At 29.6% G+C, this 14929-nt stretch overlaps 1 protein-coding gene across 1 annotated transcript; it reads right to left on the reverse strand.

The window, feature by feature from the left end:
- Positions 1–1552: 1552 nt before the first annotated feature.
- LOC137827797 (phaseolin, alpha-type-like) lies at positions 1553–3797 on the reverse strand. Its single transcript, XM_068634118.1, has 6 exons — positions 3208–3797; positions 2941–3134; positions 2771–2851; positions 2395–2625; positions 2008–2266; positions 1553–1904 (listed from the first exon to the last, which is right to left on the reverse strand). Exons 1-6 carry the CDS (start codon positions 3518–3520, stop codon positions 1687–1689), a joined length of 1296 nt encoding a protein of 431 aa, XP_068490219.1. The 5' UTR covers positions 3521–3797; the 3' UTR covers positions 1553–1686.
- Positions 3798–14929: the final 11132 nt, after the last annotated feature.

Consider the following 14929-nt stretch of genomic DNA (forward strand, 5'->3'; position numbering starts at 1 on the left):
TACAAGATGGTATGAGGAGTAGGCTTGATGAAGATGGATTTGGCTGACACGAGAGGATGGTGCAAAGTTGCTGGTATTTGTGCAGTTTTTACTGCATAATATCTTGCTGCATAACGTCATTTTGCAGTTAAGAGGAGCGGGTGCAATGTTAATGAAGATTATAGAGGTAGATGGATTGTCCTAAAGGATTCTTTGGTCGTGAAGATTGCAATGTCTTGCAGCTCCTTTCTGGTTAGCTGTTGTTGTCTGAAGGAAGGCACCAGTCTGCTGGTGGTGACAGAGGTGGGACGTAATCAGATGCCTCCCAGTCTTGCTGTGAAATCCACCAGTTTTCTTGTTCAAATTCGTAGAGTGCAGGTTTGTGTCAATGCTGGTCTTTTGGGTGAGGTGAAGCTGTAGCATGCGGTAGGTGTTGGACTATGGTTCGGTGCAAGTCACGAAGATGCCATGCAGCAGTTTAAGTAGTTTTGTGAGTACCTATTGAGTTGTGATGGTTTTTTATCTGAAGCAAAATTACGGTCTTAGCAGGCACCCCTTTTCAAAGTGAAAGTCTTCTGTTTCCTTGTGGTTTGCTTTTTTATAGCTAGTTGTACAATATTTTGTAACGGGTAATGATATTTTCAAACAATATTGCTTCACTTTATATCTATAATAAAATATTAATATTTATAATAAAAAAAACAAATGTTTTTAGTGAAAATAATGTAAAATATTAAAATAATTTTTAAAATTAAAAATAATTAAAATATTAAAATTTAGTAGGGTGTAAGGTGCATGGTGTTAAATAATCATTTTTTTTTTATAATAAATCAAAGTTTAAGAGTTTAGGTTTGTTTTTGGCCTAAGCCTATATATTAAATAATCATTTTTTTTTTATAATAAATCAAAGTTTAAGAGTTTAGGTTTGTTTTTGGCCTAAGCCTATATATGGTTAGCCTATACATGGTTAGGATCTCTTGGTTCTTACAAACATTTGTTTTGTCCTATTTGCTACATTCCATTCCATAATCCGTCACAATTCATGTAATTTATTAAAGATTTTGTCCTATACATTCCATATAATCCGTCACAATTCATATAATTTATTAAAGTAAGAAGAAATTTATTTTGATATTTTGTTACTATCAGCTAACCATATCAAATTAGCTTCCTTTAATATTTTGTTCCCATCAGCTAACCATATCAAATTAGCTTCACAGAAAGCCAACACATAAAACACAATTGTTACCACCAGCTAACCATATCACATTACCTTCACACAGAAAGTCAACACATAAAATACAAGCATGCCAACACATAAAACACAAGCATCATTTATAATAATATTTTAAATTAAAAAGTTAAAATAAAAAGTATTAAATATTAATATATTACTATGTAAGGTACATATAGTGTTAATATATCATAACATCCTTTGTTTATTTCTCTTTATAATAATATAAATATTTTAAACTAAAAAGTTAATAATATAATAATATTTTAAACTAAAAAGTTAAAATAAAAAGTATTAAATATTAATGTATTACTATGTAAGGTGCATATAGTGTTAATATATCATAACATCCTTTGTTTATTCATAGAAGAAGTGAGATGGAGCTCAGTTATTATAGTGTTACATGGTCTGATACATATTTCCATGCTCTCCATGAGCTCTTACACCATACATGCATTTTAGTTCATACTTATTCAGTACACAAATGCACCCTTTCTTCCCTTTTGCTGTTCCTGTTGGTGACTTCCCTTTTGCTGTTCCTGTTGGTGATGGTGTCCATCCACAAAGTACGATCCACTCTGCTTGTTGATCAGCTTCATAACTTCTTCACCAGACCCAGAGAACGTAAGCCCCAACACGTCTTTACCGTCCAGAGCTCTACCGATGCTGCTTATGACATTGTCCGTCTTACCTTCATATTTTCAATCACAATCACGCATTACCAATTATAAATAAAAAATCCCATCAACAACCCTATATTCAAATTCATGGTCATATATAATAAATATATATACCTGCAAGGAGGTTCCTATTGTTGTTATTAGCATTGATACCGAAACCAGTGAAATTCACGTTGGAGGTAGCCTTGATGGCAACTGGATATGCTGCTGGGATTACAAATACATCGTCTTTAGAAAGCTCAGCTCTGTAGCTCTCAAATTCCAAGGTTTCCTTATTTCCTTTTGGGCCAACAAGTTCAACATGTGCTTCTCCTTCATTAACCACTAGTATAACAATGGCCTTAGAATAGTAGTGTGGCACAAAAAGAGCTCCCTAAATTTGTTAACAAAAAAAACCATTATTTAATTATATTCTCAATACTAAGATTTTCTAACCAAGACGACAGTGAATAATAGAACTCAATTGCTAAGTTTGTCTATATGTTTTTTCTTTGTATTTACCTCTTTCATCTCTATAGAACTGATTAACACATTCAAGGAGTTATCGGTCCTCTCAGTCAGGTTTCCAAATTCGTTTCCAATTGTGTTATCTTGTTTGGAATGGGATTTCCTTGAACTAGATTTTGCATGTTTGCTCAGTTCCTCAATCTGTTCAGAATCAATGTTCACAATCACTCCCTCTTGCTGTCCCTCCTCTTCAAACAGAACCCTGTTGATCTCCTCGAATTTGCTCTATAAAAATCATGCAAACATATATAATGATATCATTCAACAAATTCAACAAGTGTGACATTTAGACAAAGTACTAGCTAAATGGCAACGAAAATATGTAGTTAGATGACGCAAATATGTAGTTAGATGCTGTTTTCTTTCTTACATTGAAGGAGGCCTCTAGAATATGCTTGCTGAACTCTTGCAAGTAGGATTGTTGGGCTTCTGTGCTAGATAGGAAAAATTCCTACAGGACAAACATTTATCATCACATTTGGAGAGAAATTGCAAGTTAAAATAACAAAAAAATTAGTTTGGTATTACAAAAGGCAGTACATGAATCTGAGGGTTGTTAACGGGCATGGCGAGTTGGATTATTCTGAGATCCTCTTTGGGGTCAGGGTTAACCAAATAGAAAATGGTTCCTGCAGGGATTTTCTGGTTATCAGAGAATATCGGGTTATCGCCTTGCGTAAGGAAGAAGTACTCTCTGCGATCATCAGGTTTCACCAAGACGAGTATGGCGCTCCCTGAAATTATAAAAAAACTCATTACCATTATTTCTGCAAGAAGAAACAAGTGATACCAGTAGCAATTACTTACCACTACGGACAACTAGGAGTAACTCAGCATCAGCCTGCTGAGGAAGAAGGAGGGTTTCGGGTTTGGACCTGAACTCCACAAGACGGTAGTCTTCAAGATTCTGAAGTCGTTTGGATTGTTGGTCGAACCTCTGGAGGACACGAATGTGACCATATTGGTTTTTGAATAGAGTGTTCCAGGAGTTGTCAGAGTTGAAGTAGAAGGGGTTATCTTGGCTCTCTTCCTCCTCCCGGAGTGAAGTGGCAAATGAGGCAGAAAGTGATGCCAGGAAAAGAATTCCCAGCAACAGGAGTGGAACCCTTGCTCTCATCATAGTAGAGTAGTATTGAATATGAGTTGGGTTGGGGTATTATAGTAGTAGAGTAGTAGTACTCTGGATGGATGGATGATGAAAGAAGTGAGTGATATTAGGGGTATTTATAGGTATTATATAAGAGAGAAGGTGGTTGGAACATGCATGGAGATTTGGGCATGGGATGACACGCATATGCAGGTTGACGTGTGTTGAAGTGAAGAAATTGAGGTGGCGGAAGAGAATGAATATATACAGGTGGTTGTGGTGATGATGAAGAAAAAGACAATGTGTTTGTGTGTGGGTTGAGATGGGTGAGCCATTTAAAGTGCATGTTAAGCACGTGTTGCTTTGCATGGCATTTAGACATACATGGACGCGGCGATCTTGATCAGCCAGTGACTAATTTGAGTTGGTTGTGTGATTGCGTTTTCTCTCTCTGTTTTGTCTTTTTTCTTTGTTCTATGTCTTTTTCTTGCGCAAGCATCCATGCACGAACCAAAAGACTACAGAGTGCCATGGCAACCCACAGTAATTCTGGTTACGGACTTACATACCAAGAAAGGTAAACCAACAACAAATATATTAAAATATTGCAAATGAAGAACATAAAATTAGTCCAACATAAATCTTATAGTTTACGGTAACACTCTACAATACTTATATTTACTTTAAACTATCTATAAAACAGTTTAAACATAGTAGAATAATAAATCAATAGTCACAAATCCAACAATTAAACTTAAAATTAAAAAAGTAATTTTTTAATTATATCTAATTAATTTTTTAGAAGTAATATTGAGTATTTGATATATCAAATCTTGAATATAGTAACTATTATTAAAATTACTTTAGAATTAAAAATTGATGTGTCTCGCATGTAAAAACAGATTTTCAGTCACTTCCGTAGTGTCAAATGTGAATTATAGAATTTTGCATTAACATGACTTGCTTCAGAAATACCACAAATCATTGTTTGGTGAAATTTTCATTGTATAAAAAAAATACAATGATAATTGGATTTTTTTATTCAAAGAAAAAAATTACTAGTTGTGTCACTGGGTGTTGCTTTAAGATCAGTCAAATAAAAAAATTATGGAGTTAAATTTTATTACTTTTGAAACAACTTATTATTATGAGATTTACGTGGTTGAAAAATATTTGATAAATATATTTTTAAAATATAAAATGGGAAATCCTTCTTAAGGTAAAGAGTTTGTTTATATTAAACATTTATATGAACAAGAATAAATCATTATGCTTTCTACCAACACTAAAATTAAGTAAATTATATATTTCAATATGAAAATGTTAGACTACATATTAAAGATAGACGGGACTTTATAAAATTTTATGCGGTTATGAAAACGTTTAACAAATAATAAAGTTCATAACGATTTTCATATTTCTTATGAATAATATGCAGCAGAAATTTGATTAAATAATATATATAAATGTAAATGGGGTTGGGTATGTAAAAATTTTATTATAAGAACATTTCACTACAAGAAAATAATGAACTAAAAACCAATTTTGTAGAGACCAAAATAATTAGAGACCATTTAAAAAAAAAATTGATTTCCAAATTAGTTTCTATTATTGTTAAATAGTTTCTAAATTGGTATCTAATTAGCAACCAATATTTTTGCTACTAAATTTAGAAACTAAATAATTGGTAGTTAAAATTTTGGTTACTAATTAGATACCCATTTAAAAACTATTTAACAATAATAGAAACTAATTTAGAAATCAAATTTTATTTTAGTTTCTAAAATGAACTCTAATTTAGTTATTATTGTAACTAATTATTTTGGTCTCATTTTTATTTTATGATTTTCTTGTAGTGTCTTTAATTCATCTTTTCTTATATCAATTTACAGTGTATTAAACTTTATTATTATTCTAGATCTAACATATATATTACATCCAAAAGAAAGAGGTCCGGTTTTTTTTAATTTTTTCTTTAATTTTTTTAATATGTGAAAAATGATATATATATATATATATATATATATATATTTATTGTGTATTTCAAAATATTAAAATTATTTATTTGATTTAAATTATTTTGAGCGGTTATTAAAATTGATATTTTGGTTATCAAAACAGCTTTTTTTCTTGACTTGGTGACTAATATATATTTAGTCTCGTTTATTTTAAGAAATTTACTTATTATAAATAGTAATATTAAAGAAGACTTTTGTACAGAGAAATTTTTATTTTCATGCTTTATTGTTTTTATTTGTAATTTTTTGGATTTCATTCTCACTATTTATTCATGATTTATGGATATGGTTTTAACTTATTAGTTTATGTTGTCCCATCTCCTATATATCATGACATCAATAAGAGAATTTCCCAAGTGAAAAAGGCATTCCCTGTTAAAGTAAACGTGGGAAAGCAACTCTACTATGAAAGGACTTATTTGGTCTAATTTGGAGTGAAGAAAAAAAAATCTTTTATGACAGTGCTAAAAGATGATTTACTATTTCCTTTTCCTCCATCACATAAGGGATAAAGATTACTTATCAGAACTATGTCACGTCACATAAGATTGACCTTAGAAGAAATTGTATAAGTCAGCACTCTCTAAGCTGTAATTTGTGTCGAATGTAGAGTCTTTACCTTCCAAAACTCTGCAAGAAAATTCTCATTACCACCTTGCTCAGCCCCCTTCAGATGATTATAAGTTGTCTTCACCATGTAAATTGTAGAATCTACATCCCACATCCTAGGATACAAACACTCACTAGGATACAGGTCACCTGCTATCGGGCCGTTATCGGACCACCCATAATATGTTATCCCACGCATGAGCTATCATACTCAGCGTGAGGGGGTGTGTTGAAAATCTCACATCGACTAGAGATTAAGATATTTCATTGTATACAAGTGGGTGCAAACCTCACCTCATGAGTCGGTTTTATGAGGTTGAGTTAGGCTTAAAGTTCACTTCTTAGCCATTTCGAGTCTATCCTAGCGAGTGTTTGTTGGACTTATCAGGTCACCCGCTATCAGGCCGTTATCGGACCACTCATAATATGTTATCCCATGCACGAGCTGTCACTCTCGGCATGAGGGGGTGTGTTGGAGATCTCACATCGTCTAGAGATGAGGACAATTCATTGTATATAAGTGGGTGCAAACCTCACCTCATGAGCCGGTTTTATGGGAGTCTCATTGGCTACTAACACACTGTCCAACAACCCCCTTTCTTCAAGAAAGGCAGACTGTCTAAAATCAATGACTTTATCTAATACCCTTTTCAACCTTGAGGAAAGAATTTTAGACACAATTTTATACATACATCCCACAAGGGAAATCGGTCTAAATTCATTTAGATGTAGTGGATTTGTAACCTTTGGAATTAATGTTATAAAAGAGGCGTTAGTTCCTTTACCACCCTCCACAAAGCTTTGTATCGCTCTCAAAATATCCCCCTTTATAATGTCCTAGCTAAATTTTACAGACCCAAAGTTAAAGTTGTCTAGCCTAGGACTTTTAGAGCTATCACAATTCCACATTGTCGCCTTAACCTCAGCTTCAGATACAGTTCCTACCAACATTTTGTTATCCTCTCTTGTGATACCCTTAAAACTAACATTATCCAATCTAACTTGTAAGTCATCCCCCCTCAAACTTTTCTCAAAAAAATCCTTCACCATTTCTTTTACTTCCACCGGGTCTTCACACCATAGATCTCCTACCTTTATTCCATTAAGCCCATTTTGCAACCTCCTCCACTTTATCTTATTATGATAAAATTTTGTATTCAAATCACCCTGTCTTAGTCAATTCATCCTCGTTTTATCTTGCATTATCACCTCCTGCTTAACTCTAACTTGTCCCAAATCTGTTAAGAGTCGTTTTCTTTCTTCTCTACCTTCCACATTTAGAACCCCCTCATCGTCTCTTTCATCCAAACAAATAATTCTTTTTTCCAAATCTCCAATTTGCTGATTAACATCTCCATAGACTATTTTGTTCCAACATCTCAAGTCGAATTTTAGTCTCTTTAGTTTCTCCTTCACAACGTACAAATCATTTCCCTTGACGTGATAGCTTTCCCACTTTGCCCTTATGAGATCCCTAAATCCAAGATCCTTTTGCACAACATCTAGATATTTAAACGGTTTTGGGCCCCAGTCAATATTTATATCTTTAAGTATCAAAGCACAATAATTTGAAACCGATCTACCAACCACATGTTGTTTACATCCCGGCCACCTGTCTAATCATTCAGTTTTTTTTATCAGCAAAAAGAATTAAATAATTAAAGGAAACACTTCAGGAGTGTTTCAACCCTTGTACAATCCTAACCATCTTGCTACTAAAACCAGAAACATAATTAACAAAACCGAGATTATGAAGCCTAATTTACTGCATAATTATGCAGCATAAAAGCACCCTACAATACCAAGCTTCATTTACATTGAATGTAGTTTCCTACCCCACTTCTCCATCAAAAACCAACACCTAAGTTGCATTGTATACATCTGCATAAATAAACTAAAAATCTGCATAAGAAGCTTGGTCGTCTAACCTTTCAGGTGAGATTAAAATTTTATCTATTATGCTTTTAACTGTCCCATTAGGTTTATATCACGTGAACTTTCTACCAATCAGAGGAATGTCAACTAAACAAGATTTCTCAATAAAATGATTAAAGCTTCATATATATATTGTTGATTTTGGCTTAATCCCAAGTCCCACATCGGTGGGTTCATTTTTTGGGAAGGAGGTTTGAGGGTTATAAATTAAACTCTCCTCCTTCACTGTTAGATATCCCAAATTTGTAATATCTTCTCCCATAATAATAAAAGTGGGTTGTTTCAGCTGTGCTCGGAGATTAGGCTAAATTGGTCGAACTCTGTTAACAATTTTCGGGTGTGTTTTTTCCTCTTTATCTCTTTTATTATTCCGCTTTATTTATTCAATATTATTTGTCGGGTAGCTCTGTTAGGGTTTTGTTTTAGTGGGAAAATTACCCGTTTTTCCCAACAAGTGGTATCAGAGCCGAAGGTTCGCCTTGGGTTGTTTGAAATTGTTTGTAATATTGAATACAATATTTTGAGTTTGTGATGGCAAGAGGTCGTCAACAAAGTCAGACAAAAGGGAGAAGAGGGAGGTCTAATTCTAAAGGTCAAGCCGTTGCCAAAGATGAGTGTGCTTTCTGTCATGAGAAAGGACACTGGAAGAAAGACTGTCCAAAACTGCAGAAGAAAGGGAAGGCTCCACAAGATGCAAATGTTGCAGAATGCAAAAGTGATGTGGAATCAGATATCTCTTTAATTGTCTCGATTTCAGCATCATCGTATCCAGATGAGTGGATATTGGATTCAGGTTGTACCTATCATACGTGTCCCATTCGGGAATGGTTCTTTGAATTTCAAGAACTCGATGGCGGGGTTGTTTACATGGGTAATGATAATCCATGTAAGACAGTTGGGATAGGTTCAATCAAGTTGCGGAATCATGATGGATCCACCAGAATTTTGTCGGATGTACGATACGTGCCAAAGTTGAAGAAGAATCTCATCTCATTGGGGGCTTTAGAATCTAAAGGCCTAGTTGTGACGATGCGAGATGGAATTCTTAAAGCAACTTTAGGAGCACTGGTGATGTTGAAAGGCGTGAGGAAGAACAATTTGTATTACTATCAAGGTAGTACAGTGGTGGGGACAGTAGCGACAACAACTTCTAGCTCTAAAAAGGATGTTGAGGCAACGAAGTTGTGGCATATGAGGTTGGGACATGCTGGAGAGAAATCCTTACAAATTCTTACCAAGCAGGGATTGTTGAAAGGTATGAAGGCTTGCAAACTTGAATTTTGTGAGCATTGTGTCCTAGGAAAACAACGAAGAGTGAAGTTTGGCACTGCAATTCACAATACCAAGGGTATTCTGGATTATGTGCATTCAGATGTGTGGGGACCTTCCAAGACTCCGTCAATCAGAGGTAGGCATTATTTTGTCACTTTTGTGGATGATTTTTCCAAGAGAGTTTGGGTGTTTACTATGAAGAACAAAAATGATGTGCTTGAAATTTCCTTAAGTGGAAAGCTCAAGTTGAAAACCAGATAGGAAGGAAGATTAAGGTTCTCCGAACAGACAATGGAGGAGAATACAAGAATGATCCGTTCATGAAGGTATGCCAAGATTGTGGCATAGTTCGACACTTCACTGTTAGAAAAACACCACAGCAGAATAGGGTGTCAGAGCGTATGAACAAGACACTTATGGAGAAAGTTCGTTGTATGTTGTCTAATGCTGAGTTAGGCAGAGAGTTTTAGGCTGAGGCTGTGACATACACTCAACATCTCATCAATCGTTTGCCATCAACTGCTATAGATGGCAAAACCCCGTTAGAGGCATGGTCTGAAAAACCTGCAACTAATTATGATTCTTTGCATGTTTTTGGTTCTATTGCATATTATCATGTGATTGAATCAAAGGTGGATCCACGGACAAAGAAGGCTCTTTTCATGGGCTTTAGTCTTGGAGTGAAGGGATATCGTTTGTGGTGTCTAGAGGCAAAGAAGACGATTATTAGTAGGGATGTTACCTTTGATAAAGGATCAGAGGTTCCTTCAGATAACTCAAAGAAAATTTAACCACTACACCAAGCAAATGTTTTAGTATGGTTATGATTTTTATTATGCTTATTATTATTAATAATAATACTAATAATATTAATAATAATATTAATATTAATAATATTAATAATAATATTAATAATATTTATAATAATATTTATAATAATATTAATAATATGAATAATAATATTAATAATATTTATAATAATATTTATAATAATATTAATAATATTTATAATAATATTAATAATATTTATAATAATATTTATAATAATATTTATAATAATATTAATAATATTTATAATAATATTTATAATAATATTAATAATATTTATAATAATATTTATAATAATATTAATAATATGAATAATAATATTAATAATATTTATAATAATATTAATAATAATATTTAGAATAATTTTAATTACAATAATAATATTAATAATATTTATAATAATATTTAGAATAATTTTAATTACAATAATAATATTAATGATAATATTTATAATAATTTTAATTATAATAATAATATTAATAATAATGTTAATAATAATATTAATGATGTTAATAATAATATTAATAATAATAATAATAATATTAATAATAATAATAATATTAATAATAATAATAATAATATTAATAATATTAGTAATACTATTAATAATATTAATAATATGAATAATATTAATAAATATTAATATTAATAATATTAATAAATATTAATAATATGAATAATATTAATAATATTAATATAATTTATTTTATTATTAATAATAATTATATTAATATGTATAAATTATGTTAATAATAATAAGTATAATAAAAATGATAATATGACCAAAGAACTTGTCTAGTTTAGTAGTTAATTTTTCCCCTTGGCACTGGAAGGACTTGGGTTCAAGTGTTGCGGTGATGTTTGCTATCACTTTGTGCGTGAGATTATAAAAGTCGAAGATTAGGCTAAATTGGCGGCTGAACTCAATTAACAATTTTTGTGTATGTTTTTTCCTCTATTAGACTTCTGTTTTAGTGGGAAAATTGCCCGTTTTTCCCAACATATATCACTTCTATAATTAGCATTAGGACTTAAACAGCGTATTTGATAGAATTAAAGTCTCTAACAACACACCACATTTTTATCGAGTGATTTTTTCTTGCCTTAATTAACTCTTCCCAGGCAACTCTCTTTTTTTTTAAACGAACCTACGCAATAGACATTGACCACGGTTAATTCTATTGGAGTCCTAACTTCCACACACCTTCTATTGGTGGGTTGAGTTGATGATGTTTTGGGGTGCATGGTAGACACCTTTGGTGAGTACGTGTTGTTGCGCATGGCATTTGGGGTCCAGTTCTCTTAGTAGAGAAGTGTAGTGAAGTGAAGTGTGGTGTCGTCGTTAATAAGTTTTATTTCAATTTTATCAACTTTGTCATTTGTTTCCATACCCACTTCTAAGTCGTCTTCTTATTGGCCTCTGTTCTTTGGGGTTATCTTGAAGAGACTAGAGTAGACACTGCTGTTGCAATCAAGAGTACCAAGAAAAAAGAAAACATAGTCACACAAATAATTACAGTGGAGCAGAACTCATTTAAATAAATCAACAGAAACTATTTTAATATTTTTTTAAATTAATTAAAATGTCAATTTTTTCTGCCTATAAATTTGTTAATATTAATAAATAGTGATTTATTTATTAAAATTTTGACTTAAGTATGAGTGAGTAGCGATATTTAAATATTCATTATTTTAAAACACTTAACTAATTTATTAATTTTCCTTTTCTCTCTTCCTATCGTATTATATTATCCATAGTATTTATAATCTTTTTCTCTCTTACTGGGTGTCATTTATATTTATATTCACATGCCTTTTTAAAATGTATATTAACAACATACTACAATTTTATGATATTATATTTTAACATTATTTTATATATTATTATAATGGTAGTTTGATCTCGTTTCAACACTATTAAATCATTAATCCTTTCTTAATAAGTTAATCTTTTAACAGTCGAAATCTAAAATTATTCATCAAAACACGACATGGAATGAACTTAAAATAGTATACTACATGTACGATGTAAGAATAATGATTCGTTGATAATAATAATTTGACATGTTTTGGTACAGGTCAAATAATTAAAAAATTATTAACATAATAAATAATTAGGTAGAAATTAAAAGGATACAAAAATTAATTATTGAAATATTTTTCTCCTATAATTAGACAATAGAAAAAAATTATTATATTATTATACTAAAACATTATTAAATAAAAACTAATTTTAAAAATAAAAATAACTAGTTACTATATTAATTAAATTAAATACTATTTTATAATTTAAAAGAAATAATTAAAATAATTATTAGTATTTAAAATAGTTTCTATTATTAATATAAAATTATAAATTAGTTTCTAAATTAGTATCTAATTAATTGATTTAAAAATAATTTATAATTATTTAATTTATTTATATAAAATTGAAAATAAATAAGACTACGGGAACTTAATGTATAATTATTTATCTATTTTAATATTAGTGCAAGTTTCCTGATTGCACCAATTATTAAAAATTAAAAGTTTCATACCGGCTGAATCTTTACAAATTTTAAGTTTTCAAGTTTTAACATTCCTTTTTATCTTTCAATAATACTACTTTTTTTTCAAGTTTTATAGTTCTAATTTAATATTAATTTTATAATTAGAGTAAATTTTTTTCTTCTTTTAATGGGCTGGTAGATCAATCCAGCCCACCATAGATTTAAGTCAACTGGGTCAAGTCCAACTTTTGACCCATTATAAGTGTAGTAAAAATATTTTAAAAATAACACTATTTTTAAATGACTTTAACTATCAATATATTTAAATAATTAATAGAGCTTAATCTAAGCTAAAATATATATAAACTCTTTTTTAAAATATAAAAATTTGAATTTCCTAAGAAGACTGAAATTGACATAAAAGATATAGAACTAAATAAATAACTTATTTAAAAATATCTGGGAACTTTGGCTAAAGTATAATCGAAAACATGAGCTTTCTTCAAATTGATCCATGTGATATGAATAATGTTTATAAAAAAAATTAAGGCTGTTGTGTAAAAGAACCTAAAACGATTATAATCCTTGGATGACCCGTTTTCATTGACATGCAATACTTCCGCCATGCCCTCAACTATTCTGGACACTGCATTTCCTTCTCCCCTGCATCACCCATATTTACATGTGATTTTTCACCACATTGTTTATAATTTTAAAATTAATATATCTAATTTAACTACTATTTAAAATTCATTATAATAAATCATCTGTAAAAAACAATTATATAAACTTCAAAGAAAAGTACAAAACTATATTAACTAAAAAAAATACAAGACTATTGTATTACAATGTGTGTCAAAAATTGAATTTTAAAACTCATGCTACCTGTTTTAGCCATGGGAACTCTATTGTAAATACCATGATTAAAGTTTTTTAAAATGATTTACTTTCACTATTTATTTAAATAAAATGCACTTTGTAACTGGAGGATAATAAGAATGATATTGGAAATGGAATATTACTGTTAATAAATATTTCAAAAAAAAATCATTAAATATAAATTAATTTTAGATACTAAAATAATTAGTTATAATATTGATTAAATTAGGAACTATTTTATAAATTAAAAAAATTATTGATATATAAAGTAGTTTCTATTAGTAATAAAATAATTTTTAAATTGATATTTAACTATTAGTTATGAAGGTTGGTTTTAGCTATTACCTACTTTATATTCTAAATTAATCTCTATTAATATTTGATAGACTAATTTATAATCTAAAATATTAGTAGTTAAAACTTTGATAGCTAATTTAGATCAATTTATAAACTAATTTATAAATTTTTATTAATAATAAAAATTGTTTTAGATATCAATAATTTTTTAATCTCTAAAATAGTATATAATTTAGTTAATAGTAACTAATTATTTTTTTTTATAAATTTAATTATTTTTTAATGATTTTGTTTTGTAATATTTAGAAAAAATCGACACTTTAAATATTATTGAAAATTATAAAGACATGTTTTATAAGTCTAGAGAAGAAAATTTAAGATTAAATATTTTATCTTTCTTAAATATAAAACTTATGTCTTTTTTTCTAAATTTTTGAAATCGTTTACATCGATTAAAGTATATGAATTAAAAAGTGATAGAATTATTAGGACAATTTCATCAGACCAGATTTCACTTTTAAGTAATTTTTTCTGTAGATATCAAGTTATTTCTTTTTAATTGACTTTCATGTTAGGATTTTTATCATTATATTGAGATTTTAACTAAATAAAAAAATTACTAGTTGCTATAGTGATTAAATTATAGACCATTTTAGAGATTAAATTTTTTTTTGTTTTCAAAATTAGTTTCTATTTTTGTTAAATGATTTCTAAATTGATATATAATTAGCAACCACTGAGGTTTTTGCTACCAAATTTAGAAACTAAATAATTGGTAGTTAAAACTTTGGTTGCTAATTAGATATCAATTTAGAAACCATTTAAAAATAATAGAAACTAATTTAGAAACTAGTTTTTTTTAGTTGCTAAAATATCTCTAATTTAATTACTATAGCAACTAATTTTATTTTATTTTTCTAAAATTAGTTTCTATTTCATGTTTTTCTTGTAGTGATAATAAAAAAAAATCTTGAAAAACTTAGAATTAAGGTAAGAAAAACTATAGTTTGATTTTCTGTTTTGGAAATAAATAATATTTTGAGAATGAAACCTTGAATTTTGAAAAACATTATTAGCAAGTATTATCAAGTGATGAAGTTAATTGTAAATATGTG

The sequence above is a fragment of the Phaseolus vulgaris genome, chromosome 7 (genome assembly GCF_000499845.2).
Source record: "Phaseolus vulgaris cultivar G19833 chromosome 7, P. vulgaris v2.0, whole genome shotgun sequence".
In the NCBI taxonomy this organism is placed as follows: Eukaryota; Viridiplantae; Streptophyta; class Magnoliopsida; order Fabales; family Fabaceae; genus Phaseolus; species Phaseolus vulgaris.

Excerpts from the sequence above, each read along its gene's own strand:
- LOC137827797 (XM_068634118.1), bottom strand. The coding sequence starts at position 3,520 with ATGATGAGAGCAAGGGTTCCACTCCTGTTGCTGGGAATTCTTTTCCTG. Across the intron at positions 2,852-2,940 it reads TTAACAACCCTCAGATTCAT|GAATTTTTCCTATCTAGCAC; the intron begins GTACTGCCTTTT and ends TTTGTCCTGTAG. Across the intron at positions 2,626-2,770 it reads TTCTAGAGGCCTCCTTCAAT|AGCAAATTCGAGGAGATCAA; the intron begins GTAAGAAAGAAA and ends TGATTTTTATAG.